Raw genomic sequence first — 21,226 nt, 5'->3', positions numbered from 1 at the left:
TGTGTGCATGTATATGTGTGGTCAATCAGTGGTCCAGACTTCAGGTGTCCTCTTCAAATGCTCCCCATCTTCTCTTTTGAGACGGGATCTCTCACAGAACTGGCACCAGTTCGGCAAGGCTGGCCAGAGAGCTCCAGAGATCTCTGCCTGTGTTCATCCCCCCAGAACTGGGATTGCAGGCACATGCTGCCATGCCCAGCTTTTTATGTGGGTCCTGGGGATCAGACACAGGTCCCTATGTTTGCAAGCACTTTATGGAGCAACTGAGCCCCCCCCCCCTCCACCAGCCCCTGCTTACTGGTGTAGTATCCAGGGTTTCTTCTGTGCGCACACCAGACACAGAATCTTCTCCTGGCCCCACCCTCGGACCATAGCTGCTTCTGCTCATTCATGGGCAGACTCGTCTCTCCCCCAGGACCATTTGTAGCTGCTCTTTCAACCATGGCTCAAATTCTGGCCCACTGTGTTCATTCTATACTTGTAGCCCAATTGCTCCTTTCCTTCTGCTTTTCTGTCCCCATGTCTCTTCCACCCTCCTGCCACTACCCCTCCCAGTAGTGGGCTCTTCTCTCTTTCCAGCTCCCAGGCCTGGAGGTGGCTCATCCCCAAACCCCCCTTCTCATCTTGTGCCTTCACCCCCCTCACCTGGCTCATTCTACTTCCAGCGTGAACCCTGTTAAGGCACCAGCAAGCCTGCCACTCACTCTGGTTTGAACTCCTGCGTCTGACCCCATCATTGGATCATAAGCTTCAGGAGGACAAAGATTTCTCTGTACCTCATAGATACTGGTTTGTCCTTGAAGCAGTTAGGCAGTGGGAGGAGGGAATGGCTTCAGATACAGGCAAGGGTCTTGGGTACTCTCCCTTGTCACCTAAAGATGTTTGTGCGTGATGTAAAATATGCTAGTTCCCCAATTGCTGGCTTGGTTCATGTGCGTTTCTCCATTGCCATTTAAATAAGCACACACTCCCCCTTGCATTTATTTCTTGGAATGTTGCCTCTCGGTGACTTTCCTGTTTGAGTCTCATGTCTTTTGTCTCGCAGCATCTTGCTTTCTGTCGAAGTTGACGGAGCCATTTCTACATCGTATATATTAACTGTCTCGTCAGTGCTGATATTTTCTTAGTCTGATGTCCTTTTCATTTCAGTTTTATTGCGTTTCCTTCCACAGAAGATATTAATGCATGTATATTTGAACATGTCAATCTTTTCCTCCGTGGTTGCTTCAAGGGCTGAGGAAGTTGCCGGGCCTCTGCGGATCTGATAAACACAGAGTTCTCTCCTCTGATTGTTCCCCTCCAGTGTGGCTTTGTGTACTTAACTCTTACCCCTTCTGCCGTGCTTGAGGTTGGTGGCTTGCTGTGGTTATCTACTTCGACGTTCCCAAACAGGACGAGCCCGATGTCTTGTGTTTATTAAATAACTGGTCTTTATCTCTTTGCTTCCCAAAGGAAAGACTAAATAAAGGAGTTGTTATGAGCGTGACTTTTGGCGGAGTCATGTGTTGGCTTTGCCACAGTCCTGTTGTGTGACCCCGCAGCGTGTAGATGACATTCCACATGTTTTCTCCTCCGTAGAATGTCATGTTCCCATCCCCACCCACCAAGGCTGTCACAGGGTCAAATGGGATTGTTGTGCGAAGACTGTCTCATGGATCCTAGCACAAAGGGCTGCTATTTCCTCACCTCATTGGGCTAACTTTCTAAATTTGATCCTCTAAAACAGATCAAATTGCTGTAAAGTCCTTATTTTGGGTCTGGGGAAATGGTTCAGTGGACACAGTGACAGTGCGTAAGTTCTTGCCCTGCAGTTGCGAGGGCCTGAGTTCAGATCACTAGCACCCTTGTTTAAAAAGAAATTAGATGTGTTGGTACACCCCTGTAACCCAGCACTGAGGAGCCTGAGACATGGGTCCCTGGGGTTGCTGGCTACCTCGCTGAGCCATGGCTTCAGTGAAAGTCCCTGTCTCAAAAGTTAAGGTAGAAAGCTATTGAGGAAGAAACCTACCATTAACACCTACCCCCAGCACGCATGCATGTACACACATATGTACATGCACACACACACGTGTTCAATTTTTAATTTTTAAAGATTTATTTATTTTATGTGTATAAGATAACACCTATATGAACATATGCGCATCACACGCGTGCTGGTGCCCACAGAGGTCAGAAAATGGCCTTGGATCCACGCGTGCTCTCGTTTTCTGTCACTGCCACCTTGCTTTGCCAGCTGCTCTGCAGAGTGTCTCACCCGCTCACCAAAGCAAGCTCCCTGCCCCTGCTCTGTGGACAGTGCTGGAAGCTTTCCTCGGGTTTCTCTTTGGTGTTTGTTGGCCCCATCTCTCCCATTCTGCACTGGAAACCTCAGTGACTGGGAGACAGTCATCATCCCCTAGTGTGCTCACACACGCACGCACATGCACACACACGCACACTCGCACACACACACCAGCTTTCTCACCCCACCCCCAAGCGGTCTACCTATGACTCACTCTCTATGTGGCAGGTGTCTGTCACTTGCATTTGTGTGGCCAGTCCCCTTCATAGCGCTTCTTGCTTCTGAGGGTCAGGATGTCCTGGGAGCCCTGGGCTTCCCTGGAGGTCTGGTCTGTATTTCAGGTGCCGCCTTAGAGCCACAGCTGGCTTACAATATCACAAATGCTCAGGTCAAGGCTTGGGATAGGCCTTTGAGCTCTGATAGGAACGGGGCAGGATCTAGAATGTTCTGGAGGTACACACAGACTCAGGGGCTCCAACAGCGTGATGTTGGTAACTCCTGATATGATATTGCCAAGAACTGAGGGGAATACAGCCTTGTCCCTAGTTGCCCTAGCGGAATACAGGAAAGTTTGAAGTGTGACCGGCCTGGACACCTCATGATTTCTCTTGCGCTGGGCAGCACAGCTGAGAAGAGAGCTTAGAGTAACTCCTAGGTATGGCTGCGCTGTCGACGGTAGTTTACAGTTCTGCTTCTGAGAGGAAAAAGCCCGTTAAGACAGCCCCACCCCCACTGCTTCCTTGGGCTCCAGGAGAGAGAGCCAAGATCTGGAGCGTAAGGGTTCAGAGGTCAAGAACCCAGGGATGGCTCTTGGCCTGGAAAGTTGCCCACATAAAAGGAGGAAGCTAGCCTCTTTAGGGCATTGTGTAATGCTGCTCACTGCCAGGTACGTGGCCCCGTTTTGTTTCCCTAGGTTAGTTTGTAACTGGGCCTCACTAAGTAGCGTTGGCTGACCTTGAACTCAGGATCCTCCTGCCCCAGGCTTTCCAATGCTATTTGCAGCTGTGTGCTGCCACACCTGCTTCCGTCCCTGTTTCACAGGAGAGGAACCTGAGGTTCAGAGAACCAAAATCCTTGCTCCTAGCTACACAGCAGTCAAGTACAGAGCCAGTACTTGAACCCAAGTCTACAGCCTTTTGGAGATGCAGCCAGTACCCTCTCCACGCGCAGGCAGTCCAAAGACAGATTGTAACACAGCGCTTTAAATATCTACCAACGGTGTTTACAAACATGCTCTCCTCTGTTGGTGCTAGATAGAGGGAAGTGATCCTGGCATTTTGTCTTTGTTGACTTTGGGGTTAGGCGCACAAGTGGCAGGTTCAGGTGACCTAGAAAAGCCTTTCTAGGTCAAATTACAATTTCAAAGGACTCTCTCTTTTTAAAACCACCCTGCGATCCAACACTGAGCGCTGTCATTGACATATTTCCCATCCAACAATGCCAGCTCTTTGTGGAATGATTGAGGGGCTTGTTTTGCAGCACTGGGCAGAAAATATCTTCCAGATCATCTGCCGCTCATTGTCTCAGCCCCACCCCCGTCCCCAACCCCCCACCCCCATCACCACAGTGTCCCACCCTACAACAGGGCTCTTGCGGCTTTTAGTTAATTGTCTCTGGCAAGAATCTGTTCTGGGACTGGTTCCCAACCACACAAAAGATAGATCATTGTCAGGCACAAATATTGGCAGTTCTTGGCAGCCCGGGGCTCTAAGCTGCTAACCACAGCCGGTCTCCAGGGAAGGACAGGGCAAGAGCGCAGAAGGGTCTTACCCTGGTCGTGGGAGCGTGGTCTCTGAGTTCAAACCATGTATCTCCCACTTCTTAGCTGTGTGGTCTTGAACAAGCTGCTTCACCTCGTTGGATCTTCATCCTTCCCATGTAGAATGGCAGCCTGGATCCTCATGGTAACTTTTGGGTTTCAGAGAATCCAATGAGTTAATGTGGGCACGTCAATGCAACAGGCTCTATGGTAATGTTATGTGAGTTACTTAACGTGGGCATAGGATCCGTCCAGTTCTATAGGACTCAGGCATCATCTTACATGCTCCTGGTGCCTTACAGTCCGGCATCACCCTAGCGGTGGTTTCGGGTGAAGGAGGAAGAGCTGCTGGCTGGCCTATCCATGACCAGAGCATTTGTCTCTCTGATCTGGGACATCTCCTCAGGACCGTCTTGGTTCCAGAGTCCCCTTGGGACAGGCTGCACGTGTCCCACTGCGGTTCCTTCTTCCTGGCTTCCCTGCCATGCTCCCCGGTCAGCTTCCACCTACAGCTTCCACCCTCAGAGTCTGTTTCCAGGGAGCCACCGAGATGCTGAGGGAACTCTGTCTTCTAGTTGAAAATCCATGCTTCTTTCACTCACTTTTATGTGACATAAACATCTTGGAGGGGCTTTGGGGTCCTTGTCACCCTGACCTCCAGGGTCTGAGTGTGTAATGCTTAGGCACCTCTGCCTGATGGCGGTCCTGCCAGGACAGGTCTCTTCCATCCCTCAGCACTCCAGATGGGAAGGAGGAACTTGGCTATTGAACAAGCACACACTTAAGGGCCACTGAGGGACCCACAGGGTTTATTTAGCCTTTCCAGACACATATAAAGATACTGAGAGAGTAGAAGACTTGTCTATAGTCACTCAGTGAGCTACTGGGTTCCTTTCTTCCTTGGTGGAAGTCACTGGATATCTCACCTTATAAATCTCCCCAGCATATGGGAAGTTGGGGGTGGGGCAGTCAGTCTGGCTTAGGCGTGACTTCTGAATGGGATAGTAGAGAAATTGCCTAGGGACCAGCTGTGTGAAAAGAAATGAGAGTTGCTGCAGGGATACAGTCCCAGTATGCAGCCAGCTGGGTGCTGGCAGGAGCCTGAGCCGCCCTAAGGCAGAAGAGAGCCATGGACTTATTGGTTTGTCGTGTGAGCCCAGGCTGAATGGTTGGGCTGGCAGGGCAGACGGTTGAGTGCTTTGAGGACTACTTCAGGGATGTTGCCTCTTAACGAACATTTAGAGGGGGGGGGGTGAATGCCTAAAACCCCAGCACCTGGAATGTTGAAACAGAAGGATTGCTGTGAGTTCAAGGCCAGCATGGGCTACACTGCAAGACCCTGTCTAGAAACCAAGAAACAACAAAAACTTGGAGCCTTCCTCAGGCTGAAAGCAGTGATATGGGGGTCTGGAGTGAAGAGGCGGGGACAAAGATCAAGGGTACCAACTGCACTGTGGGGGTTGGGAGTCCCTAGCTTCCCTTCTTCCCATCCTCAGAGAGGCTCCCTGGCATCGCTGAGGCTGGACCAGGGAGACATAGAGATCCAGCTGGGAGCAGCTGAGCACACATATGTTAGGACTCCCACGGAGGAGCCAGGTGGAAGGTCACCAGGCTCCTAAGCCCAATCTGTTGGGTTCCCAGCCCTGCCCTTTAGGCAGCCGCATCTGACCACACCCTGACCTACTTCCCATCCCTGGCCCCCTGCAGCCGCAGCCAAGCCTGCAGCCCCCTTGGCACCATTCCCCCTCACAGCGGCCAAATGAAAATGTTTGTTGAAAACAACATGTGCATAATTAAAGCTTAATGAGTGCTTGTCTGTTTGGAATGTGCAATTAGATTTATAATCGGGGACGGGAGCGAGCTCCAAATGGCTTTAAATGGAGCTGAGAGAGAGGATAATTTTTGCCATAAATCTGCGGTAATGTACTCGATATGTGAGTTACCAGAGGCAGCACCAGGCCACCATGCTATGCCCGTTGGGCAGCTGCAGCTGAAGAAGGTGCTGTGGTCGGACCCACCAGTGGTATTGACGGAGGGGGCTTCTCCGGGTTAGATCTGGAGCACCCGCCTGCAGGCCGAGAGATCTGTAACCGAGCCAACTGTGGGAGAAAGGAGCCTCTGCTCAGTCTCCTGCTCTGGCCCCAGGATGACCTGGCCAGGCCAGACCCCGCAGGCAAACTCACCCCATCCTGTAAAATGGCAGCAAGGCAGAGCCCTGGATTGCAGCACGGTCCTTGACTCTGTTTTCTGTTGTCTCCTAGAACTCAGAGCACATCGTAAGTCTTCAGTTGATGTTTGTTGAGTGAATAAGTGACTGTCAGCCTCTTACCTACAACTCTCTCTCGATGAGCCTCTGTTTCCCCATATTGACAGAGAGTTGGATTCGGTTACTGCTGATACTGAGTCTCCACTGTCCGGAGCTCGGTCTGGGGCAGATAGTGGATGGGCGTGGTCAAGTAGTAAAAAGTGCAAATGGGGCTGGGTTGTAACTTAGTGGCAAAGTATCTGGGCAGTATGTGGGAAACTCTGGGTTCTGACCGCCAATGCTGGGAAAACAGAAACAAATAAAATGTAGACAAACCACATAATATGATTTTGAATATCCTTGTAGCCACATACAAAGGAAATAAAAAGAGACAGGCAAAATTAACTTTAGTTGTGTCTTCTGGTTGACCCCGGGTCAGCTAAAGGATTATTTCTATTTGTAATCAATATGACAATATTGACGAAGTATTAGACATTCGTTCTCTCCTGGTGCCTTTGAGATCCGATGTGCATTTGGTACTCAAACACTTCGGTGTTGACAAAGCGCATTTCTCGGAGGCTGGTGAACAGTGTCAGGTGGGAGGGCTAGGTGTCCCTGTCTGTGAGGTGGAGATGCGGTCCACCTTCCAGAGGAGCCTGGCGCCTGGCAGCCACGATACCGTTGCCATCACACTATCTCTTGATGGTTTTATTGGCAGAACAAATGCTACCACTTCTGTGGGCAGTGGGAAGGAGGGTCCTCCAGTGGCCCAGGGCTGTGGGCTTGCTCTTGAGGCCATTCTCAGACCCTTGTTTCCTAGCTATGTTCAAGACTTCACCTCTCCTCATAAGCCAAGAAAACTCGAAGTGGAGGGTGATGAGGTCACCTGCTTTGGTCACACGGCTTGCGTGAAATTGAGGTGGGAAACCAGTGTGACTTTTATTTTTGAGTTTTTTTTAAATAGTATAAATTAGTGATACCTAATGAGTTCTAACATGACATTTTCATAAGCATACATATGTATTTGACGGTGTTCACTCCCTGTTACTCTTTTATAGCCTCCTTTGGTACTTGCAACCCCTTCCCCTTTCTTCTCTACTTCTGTGCCTTTCCCCCCCTTCTGGTGAGCTGCTCAGTCTAATTAGGGTCACTTACAAGAATGTGGGAACTTACCAGCAGCTACACCACCGAAGAAAGTGAGTTTTGGGGGTTCTGCACAGCCTAGACGTATGACTCAGCCTGGGTATCAAGGCTATGTGATCGTTAGTGAAACCCCTAACCTCTCTGGGCCTCAGTTGGAGTGTTGGATTTCCAGGGTGGGTACCATAAGAACAGATACCCAGAACTGTGCACAGCAGAGCAGGGGCACCAATCAGGAGGCAGACATCATTGGAGCGAAATCAATGATTGCATTTAAGAAGCAAAACAAGTTATCATGTAGGAAAAAAAATACCTCATAGCCAGACTTTCTTACATGTTTTATGTCAGGTTGTATGCTATAGGCAGACATACTTAAGACCTCAGAACTGGAATGGAAGGCCCCTCTACAGAATTCAACCAAGCTGTTTAGCTAGCAGTGGCTGATAGCTTTCTCTGACCTGTAAGATAATGTTCCAAGCACTCCTTGTGATTTGACTTGTTTAATCTCAGTGGTGGTCATACCCATTTTTCAGACGAGGAAGGCAAAACTGAGTCATCGGCTAAAAGTAAACATGACATGTGGATGGAGAATGCGGCCTGCCCAGCGTTTGAACCCTGACAGTCTGGCAGCTGTGTCTGGATGAGCTGTAATTGCCCTTCTCCATGTGGCGGTGGGCCTGGGTTTGCTCAAGTCTGAGGGTTCCCTTAGTTAGGCCAATTCTCCTCCATCTGCAAAGGCCTTTCTCCCCATGTGTGTCTCCTGAGACTTCCGTGTGAAACCGGGCTCTCCACGCTCTCAGCAGAGCCCAGATCACAGCTGCCACACTCTGTCACTGTCTCTTGAGCTCAACCTCGTCTGTGCAGACTGAGCGTTGTCACAGGCTGCATCGGGCCTGGCAGGAGTAGCAAGCCGCTTTGATCATTTCTCTTCAGATCACCACAGGCACATTGCCTGGTGCCTTGCGACAGGTTGAGCAGAGAGCTGTGCATCCTTCATCTTTGACCCGTGTCTCTGTGCAGAGCAGGGGATCAGCCGTTTCTTCACAGTTGCTGCTTTGGTACCCAGGATCAAGGCCAGGTTTAAAAGTCTTTGCTGGCGCTAGGCAAGCTCGCAACTACCCTGAATCTCACCTTGTTCCTCTTTACAGTGGGGCAACCTTGAAATTTCTAGGGGATTCTAATGAGATGCCCAGGCATAGCTCTGGGTCTGGGAATGTGGTCACTGGCACACTCACAACAACCTGGATGTCATGTTCCTTCTCTTTGTCTTGCCAGTTCCTACGCATGACCCCTGCCTCAGCACCTCTATTGAAAAGCCCTCCTTCCTGCTTTTCTTCCTCTGCTAACCCAGACCTGTCACAAGCATCTAAGAATATACCATTGCTTAAGTGTGCAATGAGACGTTATGCTCACTGCCTTGATTTTGGAGCTACAAGTCAAGCTGAGGCTGGTATTTGTATGGTTTGGGGAAGCATGGAGGCCTAGACTAAATAGTCAGGAAGAGGACGTGTTTGGGCTGGCCCCGTGGCCCCATTATGTCCCTGAGGCTGCTCAAGTAGGACTGTTATTGGCTGTTTGGCTTTCAGAGGCCAGTCAATCCAAAGCTGTCCCTGGCGGGTCAGGATGGGCTGTCATCTGGGTCGTGGGCATCTGGTATGGCTTAGAGTTGGGCTGAAACCAGCTGGTCTGTCATCTGCAAAGCCGGGGAAAGGCAGGAGGTGACGAGCCAGCACTTATCCATTGGACTGGTGCCTTAAGTCGGGGCCATGTCTGACCACCGGGACCTACCTGGTGTCTAGTGCGCTGTTGGAACACGGCAGGCAAGCACTTAAGTCAGATCTTAGACCAGGACCAAGAGTAGGGGGAGGGCAGTTGTAGGAGTGCGGGGCCAAAGAGAAGGGACCAACCATGAGCTGGACGGAAGTGCTGAGCTTCTCCATGTGGAAGGAAAGGAAACCAGAACGGGTGAGATGTAAGCAAGCCGGGCCGGTTAGGGGAGTCAGGGACGTGCCTGATGGCCTCAGCTTTTCAGTGACAGAGGAGACAAGGTCATCAGGGAGATGAGAGGATTGGGACTGATAAAGGGATATGCAGGAGCTTATAATTACAAAGTTAGATAAGTCATTAGGCAACTGTTAGACATAATTAACATTTTAAACCCTGCGTTACTGTATTGCAGACATCAACTGCCACTGGTATCCAATTGCTATCAGATGTCTGATAATAGATATCATAATTGTCACGAGATAGGAATAATAGCTTTTTTAAAAGTGTGTGCACGTGTGCATACATGCTCAAATTTATGTGGGCACATATGTTTGTGCAGGTGCAGAGGCACATATTTATGTGTGCACACGGAGCCTTCCTCCATCGCTCTCCGTTTTATTATTTGAGTTAGGGTCTCTTGAGCCCAGAGCTCACAGATTTGGCCCGTCTCGCTAGTCAGCTTTCTCTGGAAGTGCCCTGGCTGCACCTTCCAAACACTGGAGTTACGGGTGGGCCTCCTTGCCATCTCAGCATGTGTGGCATTTACCTTGGCTCTGCGGATCTGACCCCTGGTCCTTACGCTCGCACGGACCTTCCCAGCCCCTCATGGCTGTTTTACAGGTAAGGGAAGCAAGAGCAAGAGAGATGAAGTTCAAGGTCACTCAGCCGGCACACAGAGGCAGCAGCACCCAGATTCCAACATCCCTACTGTCGCCAAAACTTTCACAGCCCAAAGCCCATCTTCCTGGGATGGAGACTTTCGGGCTGGACTCAACTCAGAAGTGTGGAGTTTTAATGCTAGACCCTAGGGTGGAGTGTGTAGACAGATCCCCTTCAAAGAAACAGAACTCAGAGAGAGTTGGGATTCAGGGAGCAGAGACATGGGGAAGAGTGTTGTGGGCTTGCAGTGAGGTAAAAACAAGGAGAGAGACAGCAGAGGCCCTTACAGGATCCAGGCCAGTAGCATGTAGGACAGCATCTGTTTACAAGGCTCAAGACTTTTACAGAGACCAAACAGGGCTTGTCTGAGGAATGAAGAGACTGACTAATGATGCCAGGTCAGTGGAAGAGCTGAGCAGAAAGCTCTCGTGGGTGACCAGACTGGGGGAGCGTGTGTAGGTAGAAGTTCAGAGTCGCCCAGAGATCTTGAGCTAGGCCTGGGTGCAGTGACATCTGTTATGATTAGCAACTGCTGGGGAAAGAGTCAGTCCATGCCCATAATGTCAGTGGTGGGGGTGTCTTCTTGGAAGTGACCATGGACCAAATGGGAAAGCGGCCAGGGAGAAACTGCCGATTGGAATTTGGGGTGGCTTAGCTAAAGATGAGTTCCCGAGGGGTGGTGGTGTACTGCAGCCGTGAGCACACAGTCTTCCTGTTCAGGGAAGGTACGGAGTGGGGAGGACACACCAGACTCACCAGCCCTCTGCTAATTCACTCATGCAGTTTAGTGCCTGTTTCTCCCAGGCACCCACCCCTCTCCATGCTTCCCAGACTCCCACCCCCACCACCCATTTGTCTGTCTTCTCTGCCATTCCAATCGTTTTCTCAGAAAGAAACTGAAGAAGTCTTGGTAGCCCTTTCGGGCAGTGACCTGCTCCTCTACAAACTTCCGCCTTCTCTCATAGGAGTCTCAGCCATTGCATCTCCAGTTCTGCTATGCACGTACCACGCGCTCCTCTGTCTTTCCCTCGTCTCCACCACATACTTGTTCACCACTTGGATATCCCGCTGTTGCCCAGAGTCATGGAGATCCCGAGGCCGTGGTTCTGTAGGACCAGTCGCTTTTTTTCTCTGGCAGCTCACAGATGGGGTAGATGTTAGGGTGGACCAACACAAGACCCTGGATCTGGGCTCTGCTGGGCCTTCCCACCCCAGAGGTGTGAGGCCAGCTCTCCCACACCCACACCACAGAGCAGGCCAGCTCTCCTGTGCCCAAGTCACTGCTGATGCTGCAGGTCAGCGAGGAGTGCGATCAGCTCTCCAGAGTGCTCAGGCCAGAGAGGGGTGAGGTCAGCTCTCCTGCAGCCAGTGAGGGTGGGATCAGCACAGCATGGGCACAGAACAACATACCCTCAGATGGCAACCCAGACCACAGACGTCTGCATGGCCTTTGGTGGTAACACGGGTCACAGACATCAACACAGACTCTGACTACGGTAGGACCACAGACCCAGACCCTTTGCCATAGCTCAGGCCTGGATATTACCGTGGACTCAGGGGCTGTGCAGGGGGCTGTGCAGGGTCCTCTCTCAGCCTGTTTCTCACGTGTCTCCAGTTCCATCTCTCTCCATGGCACATGAACCACTCTGCTTCTTTTTTTTTCACCCATCTCCGCTATCTTTCCCATCTCGCCATTGCATATTTGTTTATTGTAGTGGTGCTTACTGGGATGCATGCTTGGGTATCTCCCAGCAACCTAGGGCCTCCGGGGCTGGAGTGGGGGTCCACTACTCCCTCTTGACTCCACCATCCCATCCATAAATCCCAACCCCATCTACCCATCCTTTCATTACACAAGGATCAATGAATGAATAGGCATCCTTTCATTCCTTCACCTCACTAATGAGCCATCTAATCAACAATTAATAGGTTAATGTTAATTGAATGTTTAAATCACATTATAAATATATTAGGATAAATAGAATACATTATGAAAATGAGTTTCCCCTGTTCTTACATTGCGACTACTAGAAAAATGCAAATCACACATGTGACTCACATTTATGCCTTGTACTATATTTACATTAGACAGTGAGAATTTATACTATCCGTCATCCATGTACCCTCCATCCCACCACTTTCCTACCCATGATTCATCTACCCACCTATCCATCCATCAACCATTGTTCACCTATCTGTTCCCCTGTCCATCATTCATTCATTGGTCCTTGTATTAATTGATCAATCAACCAATCCATCTATTATCCATCTATCTATATATTAATCCATCCATCCATCTACCCATCATTCTTTGATTTCTTCCTTTATCTATGTGTTCACAATTCATCCACCCATCCATCTAAATATGCATACATCATTCAATCATTTATCCCTTTTCTATCTAGCTATCAATCCATCCATTCATCATCCATCCTCCATCAGTCCCTGCCTCAATCCATCCATCATTTTTCTGTCCTGTATCTACTGATCCACCTGTGTATCCCTCATTCATTTGTGCCTGCACCAATCTGTCCATTATTTTCTTCCTTCTTTCATCTTTCTCACTTACCACGTGTCTCCATCTCATAACACGTATCTGAGAGAGAGAGAGATATTTTTTTATCTATCATGAATCAGAGACTGTGGGTCAGAAGAATGGAGAAACCAAGGCTTCTATATAAAGAACTTGCCTAAGGTAGGACAGATGGAGCTAGGCTCTGTTTCTATTAGATCAGGGCTCCTCGTTTTTCACTTTGGGTGCTTATTTGTTAGATATCTTTTAAGATAAAAACAATCCTTTGGGCGAACATGACAAGCTTGTGTTGGGGGTGGCTGTTGGAATAGAGGCCTAAGAGCTCCTATCCCTGAGGCGACCACACAGTGTGGAGAGAGACAGACCCTTTAGAAGCCTCTGTGAGCCTATCCCTGGTGGCTGACATGAAAGGGTTATCCCCACACATTCAATATTTGCAAAAAAATGTGGGTTCTTTCAGATTCCAAAACTCATTTCCATGACAAAACTCTTGGGGAGAGAAGATGAAGGCCTGGCTTTTGCAGAACAATCTTCCAGCTGTAATGAGGACTGAAGATGGCAGTGGGGAAAGGAATTATAATTAGAATATGAAATGGGGAAAATTAATCTATTCCAGGCAATGGGAAGAGGATGTCCTGACGTTTCAGAGTAATACTTAGGCTGTTGTCCCCCTGTGTTTCTTCTGCGCATTTTAAAGCACGCAGAGGACTGTGTCGTGTGAAAAACGACTTTCGGTGGAGGGACCCATACACTGTGAGATGTGCACAGCATTTCGCCCCCGTGCCGCCTTTTAATGTGTCTCGGAACAAGAAATGCATGTCGCCTTCGCACTGATGTGAGTTCCAGCAGACAGCTGCAGGTGTGCGGTGTGTTTCTGCTGTCAGCCCCTCCTTTCCTGACTGTGCGCTAGGAGTGTGTGCCCGTTTCCCACAGTCTGACAATGGACCCTGTGCTTGTGCTCTGAGCACATCGGTTGTGTCGTGTGTGGATATGAGACCTGTGGGGCTGAGCTGGGTATGACGTGGGTCCACACGAACCTGGGTCTGAGGAACATGGATGTCCACGCTCTCTGTTCCCCTCAGCTTGTCCTGGGAAGTGGGGGAGATGTGTTTGTCTTTGGGTCTGAATACACATGGAGGAAGGAGGCTCTGTTCTGTCTGTGGGAAGGGGTAGCCTGTGACTCTTTTCTTGGCGTTCTTGTCCTTTTACCAAAAAGAGTCCTCCATGAGGAAGGGAGCAAGGGAGAAACCTCAGGCCTTTGTTCCCGGAGGCCAAGGAAGAAGAAGCTCCTGAGTCCTTGGGGATCACCCTTACCTCACTTCCTGAATCCAAGTTCTCTGCCGGGCATGGCTTTAACAGAGGTGGGGAGACAGCTGCTCTCCTTCTGCCTTTGCCCTTGTGCACATCTTCTCAGCCAAGCATTCTTCAGGATACTGTGTGAGGTGCCCAAGACTCCCCAAATTGAGGCAGACCAAGGCTCTACAGGAACAGTCCACCAACAAAGTCCTTCCTCTAAGCCAAAGCAAGCTTTACTCTAGCCTGTGACAGCTCTTTCCTCTACATTGCTTGAATTGACGGATGCATGAATGAATGGGTGAGCCTATTTGTGAGACTCTGGTGACCTCACAGGAACCCAATGCCCTGCCCCCCTTATCTGCCCCCAACCCCCTTGTCAAACTTCAGGAGGGCTTCCTGCCCAAGGCCATAGTTCACTGCTCACTCTGGATAATTCTTCCCTCTCCCAAGTCTCCAACACACTTTTCAAGCGTCCGCTGTGTCTAGGGCCCTGGGCTGAATGTTGATGGATCTAGAAAAGCCTTGGTCTCTGCTTAGAGGGAGCTTGCAGCATGATTGGGAAGAAACCTGGCGAATCAAGCAAATGGCACTTGTGTGGTCTTTTCCCCGCTGAGCGACTAGCCCACTCTTTGTGTTTCCTTGATGTTCAGGGAGGAAAGAATGCTGTCCTCTTTTTACCATTGAAATCTTCCAGAGAAAGCATGCCTCCCAGAGCTAGGTAGGGTCATTCATTCGCCACATTGGGTTTTGTCAGACAGGCATTTTTTTCCCTGCTAACTGTCTTTTAACCAGAGTTTAATAATTGATGGCTATTAACACAGGAGCTGGGGGACATCTTCTAGTCTGTTTTCTTGTTATGATGCATCACTAACTTGGCAGCATCCTGTTTAGTTGCTGTTGTTTTAGGACAGGTCTCAGCTCTCTGGTTAAGCTTCTCCTCCATGCCCAGCATGAAGTCCTGGATCCCTGGGAACATTGGGCATGGTAGGGGAATCCAGTTTGAGCAGTGAACACAGTAAACCTTAGAGCGTGCTAGAAAGACATAGGCTGTCTTTAGACAGGAGGTGGTAGCAGGGGAGGCTGTCTCTCTGGGCCCACGGGGTAGGTCCGGCCTCCGGGCAGGCTGATATACACAGTTCTAAGGGAAGGGCTTGAACAGGCGTGTAGAGTTCTGTGCCATGAGGCTGCACAATTGTGTTCACACAAATTAGTTCCCCAGGGAAGCTCACACCCTTGTGCAATGACTAATGTGGCCGTGTTGAAATACAAAAGAGAGAAAGTTCGCTGGGCCACAAGCTCTGCTAGTTGTCTATGCTGCCTTCTTACTGTGGAATTCTGGGGACTGGCAAAAGTGGTTATCTTCTGATATAGGTCACATTCCAAGATGTGCTTCCATCAGAAAAATGAGACACATCAGTAACTGTCGGCGGGGCCTGTGCTGCTTCTGCCCGTGGTAGGCAGTTCTGCCCAAATCCAGAAGTGGCAGATTCTCCAACACATTGTGTCCTCTTGCCAGGGTCCACTACACTTCCTCACACCTGTGGCCATGAGCCTAAAAGGAGACAGAAGTGGGGACAAAGTCACTTAGGGTAGAAAGATGTAGTGCACATCTCTGGGGCAGGCTGTCATTGGCTCCAAGGCCCTTCCCTGGCACATGAGATTCCACGTTAGCTGACTGCCTCAGTCATTTTGGCCAGAAGAGTCATTTGTATACTTGCAGGGGCGGGCTGCTCAGGGTCCGGCCAGACAGCCTGCTGTGTCAGAAGGCAAAGTACCAACAACAGAAGGCCCTGCCCATCTTTGTCCTCTGTAAGATTGATGGTCCTGACCTGAGCTTCCAAGGGCCACAGAACAAAACAGGGGCCGTTGGCATCCTGGGCACCAGTGCCTGCTTCTGCAGCCCTCACACCCCCTTTCTCTCAGCACCATCCCCTGACCTCCTTGGGACACAAGTCCCGTTTCCCTCCAGGAGCATTTTAATGAGAGCCGCTTCTGTCTTTGTTCTAGTTTGATGGTGACAGTGCCTACGTGGGGATGAGTGACGGAAATCCAGAGCTCCTGCCAACCAGCCAGGTGAGTGCCCCTCCTCCCTGAGGGGGTCTGAGCCTTGGGCTGGTGGAGCCAAGATGTGGCTGGCATCGAGGTAGGAGGGCTGCAGTTGCCAGAGTTGTAGGACATGGCCTAATGCTATTCTCTCAGTTGGCTCCTTATGAGGGACTGTCAGGGCAGGACTGCGGTGCCAGCTGTGAGTGATGTCCCTGAATACCACTGGCTTACAGTGGGCATCGCCGAGACCTTAACACTCCAAGTGTCTCACCCACATTTCCTGTGTGAGGGGCAGATTTCACAACGGTGATTTGTGGTGTCCCATACTCTGTGCTGCCGTCTCCCGCCTACATAGCATCTGGAGTGTGTGTCTACACACAGGAGAACAGATTCTACCCATCACACAGAATCAGTTGTCTCAGACCACTGAGGAGGCTGGTGGAATTGATGCAAAGGACAGAGGGAAGAGGCTTCCTGGAAGGTCCTCTCTGGTGATCCAGGCCTCTGGGGCCATAGATGGGATCAGATTTCCCACAGAGAATCGAAAGTTGACATTTCTCACCTATGAGCATCCTCACTACAGACTGTGAACAGGGAGGGGGTCCTTGTTGATGTCTGGCAATATGGAGAATGGCACCCTAAGGCAGGAGAGCCTGCAGGATGGTAACAGCCAAAGATGCCAGATGGGGCCAAGGAGTTTCCCAGCTACTGGGAACCTTGGGGAGCCGGAGGACAAACCTGGCCCTGCTCTTGGCTTCTACCTTGGTCTTGGCAATTGAAGTTGGCTGGCCTCTCAGCCATCATGATTGGTTCATATTTTCTGGCTGGAGGAAACAAAAGCCTCTTAATTCACAGGCATAATTGCCTCATTCTGTGACAGGTCCCAGGGGGCTATAAAGATGTGAGCCCGTGGCCCGTGGAAAACTCTGCTAATGAGGAATATAATGTAGCCCAAGTTGCAGAGATGCCGATACCGGGGTGCCACACCCCACCCCTTCTCTGGCCTGTCCCACATGAGCACTATGTTGTCCCTGAAAAGCTGTCTTTATGTTGTTATTGCATGTGCCAGCCTGCAGGAATGGCGGGCGATAATTCCAAGTCCTGGGTATGTCGCAATGCAATACCTGGTTGTCCAGAATCAGCTTGGAAACACGGTCATCCCAGATAATCAAGACTTACTCTGGACCTCTGAGTTCCCGAGTCCACAGCGAACTTCATAGCAAGCTGAGCTGAGCTCTGACTTCAGAAACTACCCAACACCTCCTCAGGGAGCTGTTTGTGACCTCCAGTTCCAAACTAGGACCAGTATTTTTTGTCACAACACCAGTTGGTTTTAATTTCTGCCTTCGCTACTCTCTGTGGTCATCTACCATATCTGTGGGATGGCTTAGCTCTTGTCTGTTTCCATTCAAGACTGTGACCTCCATGGCAAAACTGCCATGCACTCCGTAAGGTTGTGGCTGTCACTCAGAAAGCGGTTCAGGAACACTGGTGTGACTTGTGAAGGTGGCCTTTTTTATCTGTCTTTCGAATTCCACCTTCCCTAACAGGAGAACAGGATAGGTGGGCTTCTTAAGAATTCTTCTAGAACTTTTTGCTGTCACCAGAGGGTCTACCTACCTTAAAATAGGACATTAGGAGCTGGGTATAATGATGCACACCTGGAGTCCTAGCATTTGGGAGGCTGAGGTTGGAAGACAGTGAACTTGAGACCAGGCTTAGCTACTGACTGCATATACCTAGTTTAGCAATACTCCATCTAGTAATAGTAGCGGCAATAATAAATAATAACTAGAATTCTGTAAGTTTAAGCTCAGCCAGTGACACAAGCCAAATTTATTATTGTCAGCTTTGCAGAGGCAGCCTACACTTCTCATAGTATACTATCTTGTTGAGAAAACAAGCACCTCACAATACAGTGATGAAGACTACCACGTGTAGTGGTCCAGGCTTGTACTGGTTGGCAGTTTGGCTGGGCATAGCTGGGCAGCAGCAGTAAGATCCGGAAAAGCCTCTTACTAGTTGATGGGGAGGTTGACTTCTGCTCCTTGGGAGCTATTGTGCCCCAGATGACTAGCCTGAGGCTGACTGCAGCTTGGGAACAGGTTACCCAGCGTAGCAAGCCCAGAAGCTGCCAGACCTCTTGAGGCCTAGGCGTGGACATGGTCTATCATTACTCCGGCTCCATCCACTGGCCAAAGCTAGGCACAGGGCAGTATAGATCCAAGCAGCGGAAAGTGGATGCTAGCTCTTGAACAGAGGAACTGGAAGATACTGGAGGCTTTTTGCAAATGGCCCTGAGGGAAACAGAGAATATAAAGTTCATGCTGGTCTTGCTGATGGATTAACTCAGGCTTTTCTAGGACGCTGAGACTCAGTGGGATCCTACTGACCTCTGGCTTTTAATGGCAAGAGGTGGCCATGTACTCTCTGTTTTCCCTGGAGTCTGTATTTGAACACACACACACATGTACACGTGCATGCACACATACATACACACATGCCCCTTTCACGGGTGTTGTCTTATCAGTTGCAGGAATTGTCCTATTCCAGTTGCTGTAGGACCCATGTGGGCATGGAGAGAATGAAGGTGTCAAAGGCCAAAGACATTTTATTCCTTGTCTGTATGTTTACCTCCCAGGTTCACTCAAGCAGCAAGGTTCCCTGGGTACCTTAGGATTCAAAGGCCCTGAATCTGAGCAGGAAGCCCTGTCGAGCAAACACTAGCTTCTAGGATGTTCCAAGCAGCATCCTTAGGAGTCGGCCTGATAAAGATCAGTTCTCTCCTGGCTGAGAGCAGCCCCAAAGCTGCTGGGATCTATAGGTCCAGGTTGCATGCTCCAGGAAGAAGGGGAGCCTACCGGGGAAGGGCTTGAACTCCCAAAGACCTGAACTCACATCCCTGCTCCTCTGTGCCTGGTACAGGCCAGATGTCTTTATGTAATGATGTCAGGTTTCTACTAAGGGGAAGAATGGCACTCACCTCCTAGAATCCTGGGAGAAGTAAATGAGTCAGGGCCTTAGGGGCTGCTGGCACTGTGCCAGAATCTCTTTGACAGTCTAAGGTACCCAGGTCAAGCTGCTATGAGTTTTGACTGCTAACTTAGCTAGAAAACTGACTTCTGACAAATGGGAGCCAGGTCCTAGGAGGAAGTGAGGCAGTCAGAAAGCCAAACTTATTTTTCCAAAGGATAAACTTGCTTTGCAGATCCCCATTGTAACCCCCATGGATGCTGCATCCTGGCCATATTGCAACCTACACTCCTTCCTTGTTCCCGACATTCCCGCTCTTTCCTACCCTGAGGCTCGTCAGAGGAATTCTCATCTCAGGCTTTGGGCGAATCTAAACTAAGAGCAAAACACCAGTGTTCAGAGAAACCAGTGATGACTTATTTCTATTGTTTTATTCCCATAAATAATGTCCTGGTTACACGGGATGAGCATCTGGCCTCCTCCATGTCAATACAAACACTGCTTCCTCTGTGGGAAGCCCCTAGACATTCCTGCCCAGCAAATGTCTGTCCCTTCCAGGTACCACAAATGCTAGTCTCATGATGCCTTCCTGGCTGTGGATAGTTTCCAATTTTATGGCTGTAAATAAGATTTACATGAGAGTTCTCAAGAGTTTTTCCTAAGAACGTCTCTGTGTGTGTGTGTGTGTGTGTGTGTGTGTGTGTGTGTGTGAGAGAGAGAGAGAGAGAGAGAGAGAGAGAGAGAGAGAGAGAGAGACGGGGAGGGAGGAAGGGGTGAATGGATTGAGAGGAATGATACAAGGTTTGCCAAATCTCTCAGTAGCATGATTGGACACAAGGAGACCCAAGAGAGGGTCTGGATTATGCAGGTGAAGGATCCTAGACTGTAGGAGAGGTAGAGGAGATGCAGACAAGTAGATGGTCTGGGGTGTGAGCTTGGGAATCAAGCTAGTAGATGTTGAGGATGACAGATGCAGAGAAAGAAAGAAGGAAGAAAGGCATGCAGCTGGTCTGCCACTGCTTCCGGCTCCATCCACTGGTCACAGGCTCCACATGGCTATGCTGTCTTCTGCCTTGGGGAAGGGCAGGCTTGATGGGAGCAGTCTTGGCCATCTGACATGTGAGGGGCTCATTTCAATGGAGACATCGAAGTAGTTAGATGGCCATCCAAGTCTGGAGCCATCACATACACTGTGAATTCTCAGCCCACGGATCAAAGCCCTGGGGGTTAATGAAACTTCTGAAAAGTGAGATGAATGGGGAGAGCAGATTGCTGAATGATGGCCCCATCCCTTCCTTTTAAAATGGAGTCTTTCTGTGTCCTTCCACAGAGTCTTAAAAGCCACAGGCAGAGTGTATCAAGGAGGAAGGGAGGGTTAGGGAAAAATGATGTTGGATCCACAGCCCCTTTCCTGTCTAGAATGATAAAATTAAAACTAGGCACAGCAGCCCAGACCCTGGCGGCGAGAGGATCACAAGTTCAAGGTCATCTTCAGTCGCACAACAAATTCAGTGTCAGCCTGGACTACACAAAACTGTCTCAAAAAATTTAAAGGCAAATTTTAAATCAATTGAAGATTTAAATGTCTGAGATAAGTCATAGGTGAACCAATAAGACCTCCTTTAAAGTATTTCATGGTTTTGGGCAGGGGGACACTTTTACTGGACACTTTAGAAGAAAAAGATTGAAAAACTAGACCACAAACTAACATAGAATGACTTTTTGTAACACAAGAACGCCAGAGTGAAGATGCAGGTGGGAAATTGGACAAGAGTACTTTCAGCTCACAACCTAGATGAAGGATGAACTTCCTTAAGAAATAAAGACTTACGAGAAATCAATTCAAAATCGTCATGGAGAGAAGGGAAGGAGATCCGAGCCAATACTTTACCGAAAGGAAATGCATAAGGGAAACATTAAAGTTCTCATTTGACGTTTCATTCCAGCAACAAATCCCAAGGTCCGATGACACATTCCCTCAGAGTTCTTGTAGGAAAACATTTCACACGTTATTGCAGGGAGTATATGCACCGCTCCTTGTGGCTTTGTATTGGAAGCCTCCTTCCAGTAGGGGGCAGTGTAGGATGCCCAGAATGGGAAAAAGGAAAAAAAAAACTCTGGTCTCAAGGTTTTCCTCATTCAGTTCCTATATTGTCTTGCTGGGTCTCAGTTTCCCCACTAATAATCAGGAAAGGGTATTGCATTTGTCCCCCCCAACACACACTCAAATCCACTAGGGGAATGGCTCAGCAGTTGTCAGTACTTGTTGCTCTTGCAGAGTACCGCTGGTTCAAGTCCCAGCACCCA

The 21,226-nt window shown here is 49.6% G+C and overlaps 1 protein-coding gene across 13 annotated transcripts in view; it reads left to right on the top strand.

The window, feature by feature from the left end:
• Positions 1–21,226, top strand: part of Tox2 (TOX high mobility group box family member 2) — a 127,397-nt gene that overhangs the window by 30,758 nt on the left and 75,413 nt on the right. For 12 of the 13 annotated variants that reach the window (XM_085697047.2, XM_085697050.2, XM_085697052.2 and 9 more), the window contains exon 2: positions 15,908–15,973. The exons of the other annotated variant lie outside the window; for it this stretch is intronic. In XM_085697047.2, coding sequence (XP_085553173.1) covers positions 15,908–15,973 — 66 coding nt within the window. The remainder of the gene's footprint in view (positions 1–15,907; positions 15,974–21,226) is intronic. 13 annotated transcript variants of the gene reach the window in all.

The sequence above is a fragment of the Myodes glareolus genome, chromosome 10 (genome assembly GCF_982192425.1).
Source record: "Myodes glareolus chromosome 10, mMyoGla1.1, whole genome shotgun sequence".
NCBI lineage: Eukaryota > Metazoa > Chordata > Mammalia > Rodentia > Cricetidae > Myodes > Myodes glareolus.
The sequence above is the reverse complement of the archived record's forward strand: the minus strand, read 5'-3'. Positions and strand labels throughout refer to the sequence as shown.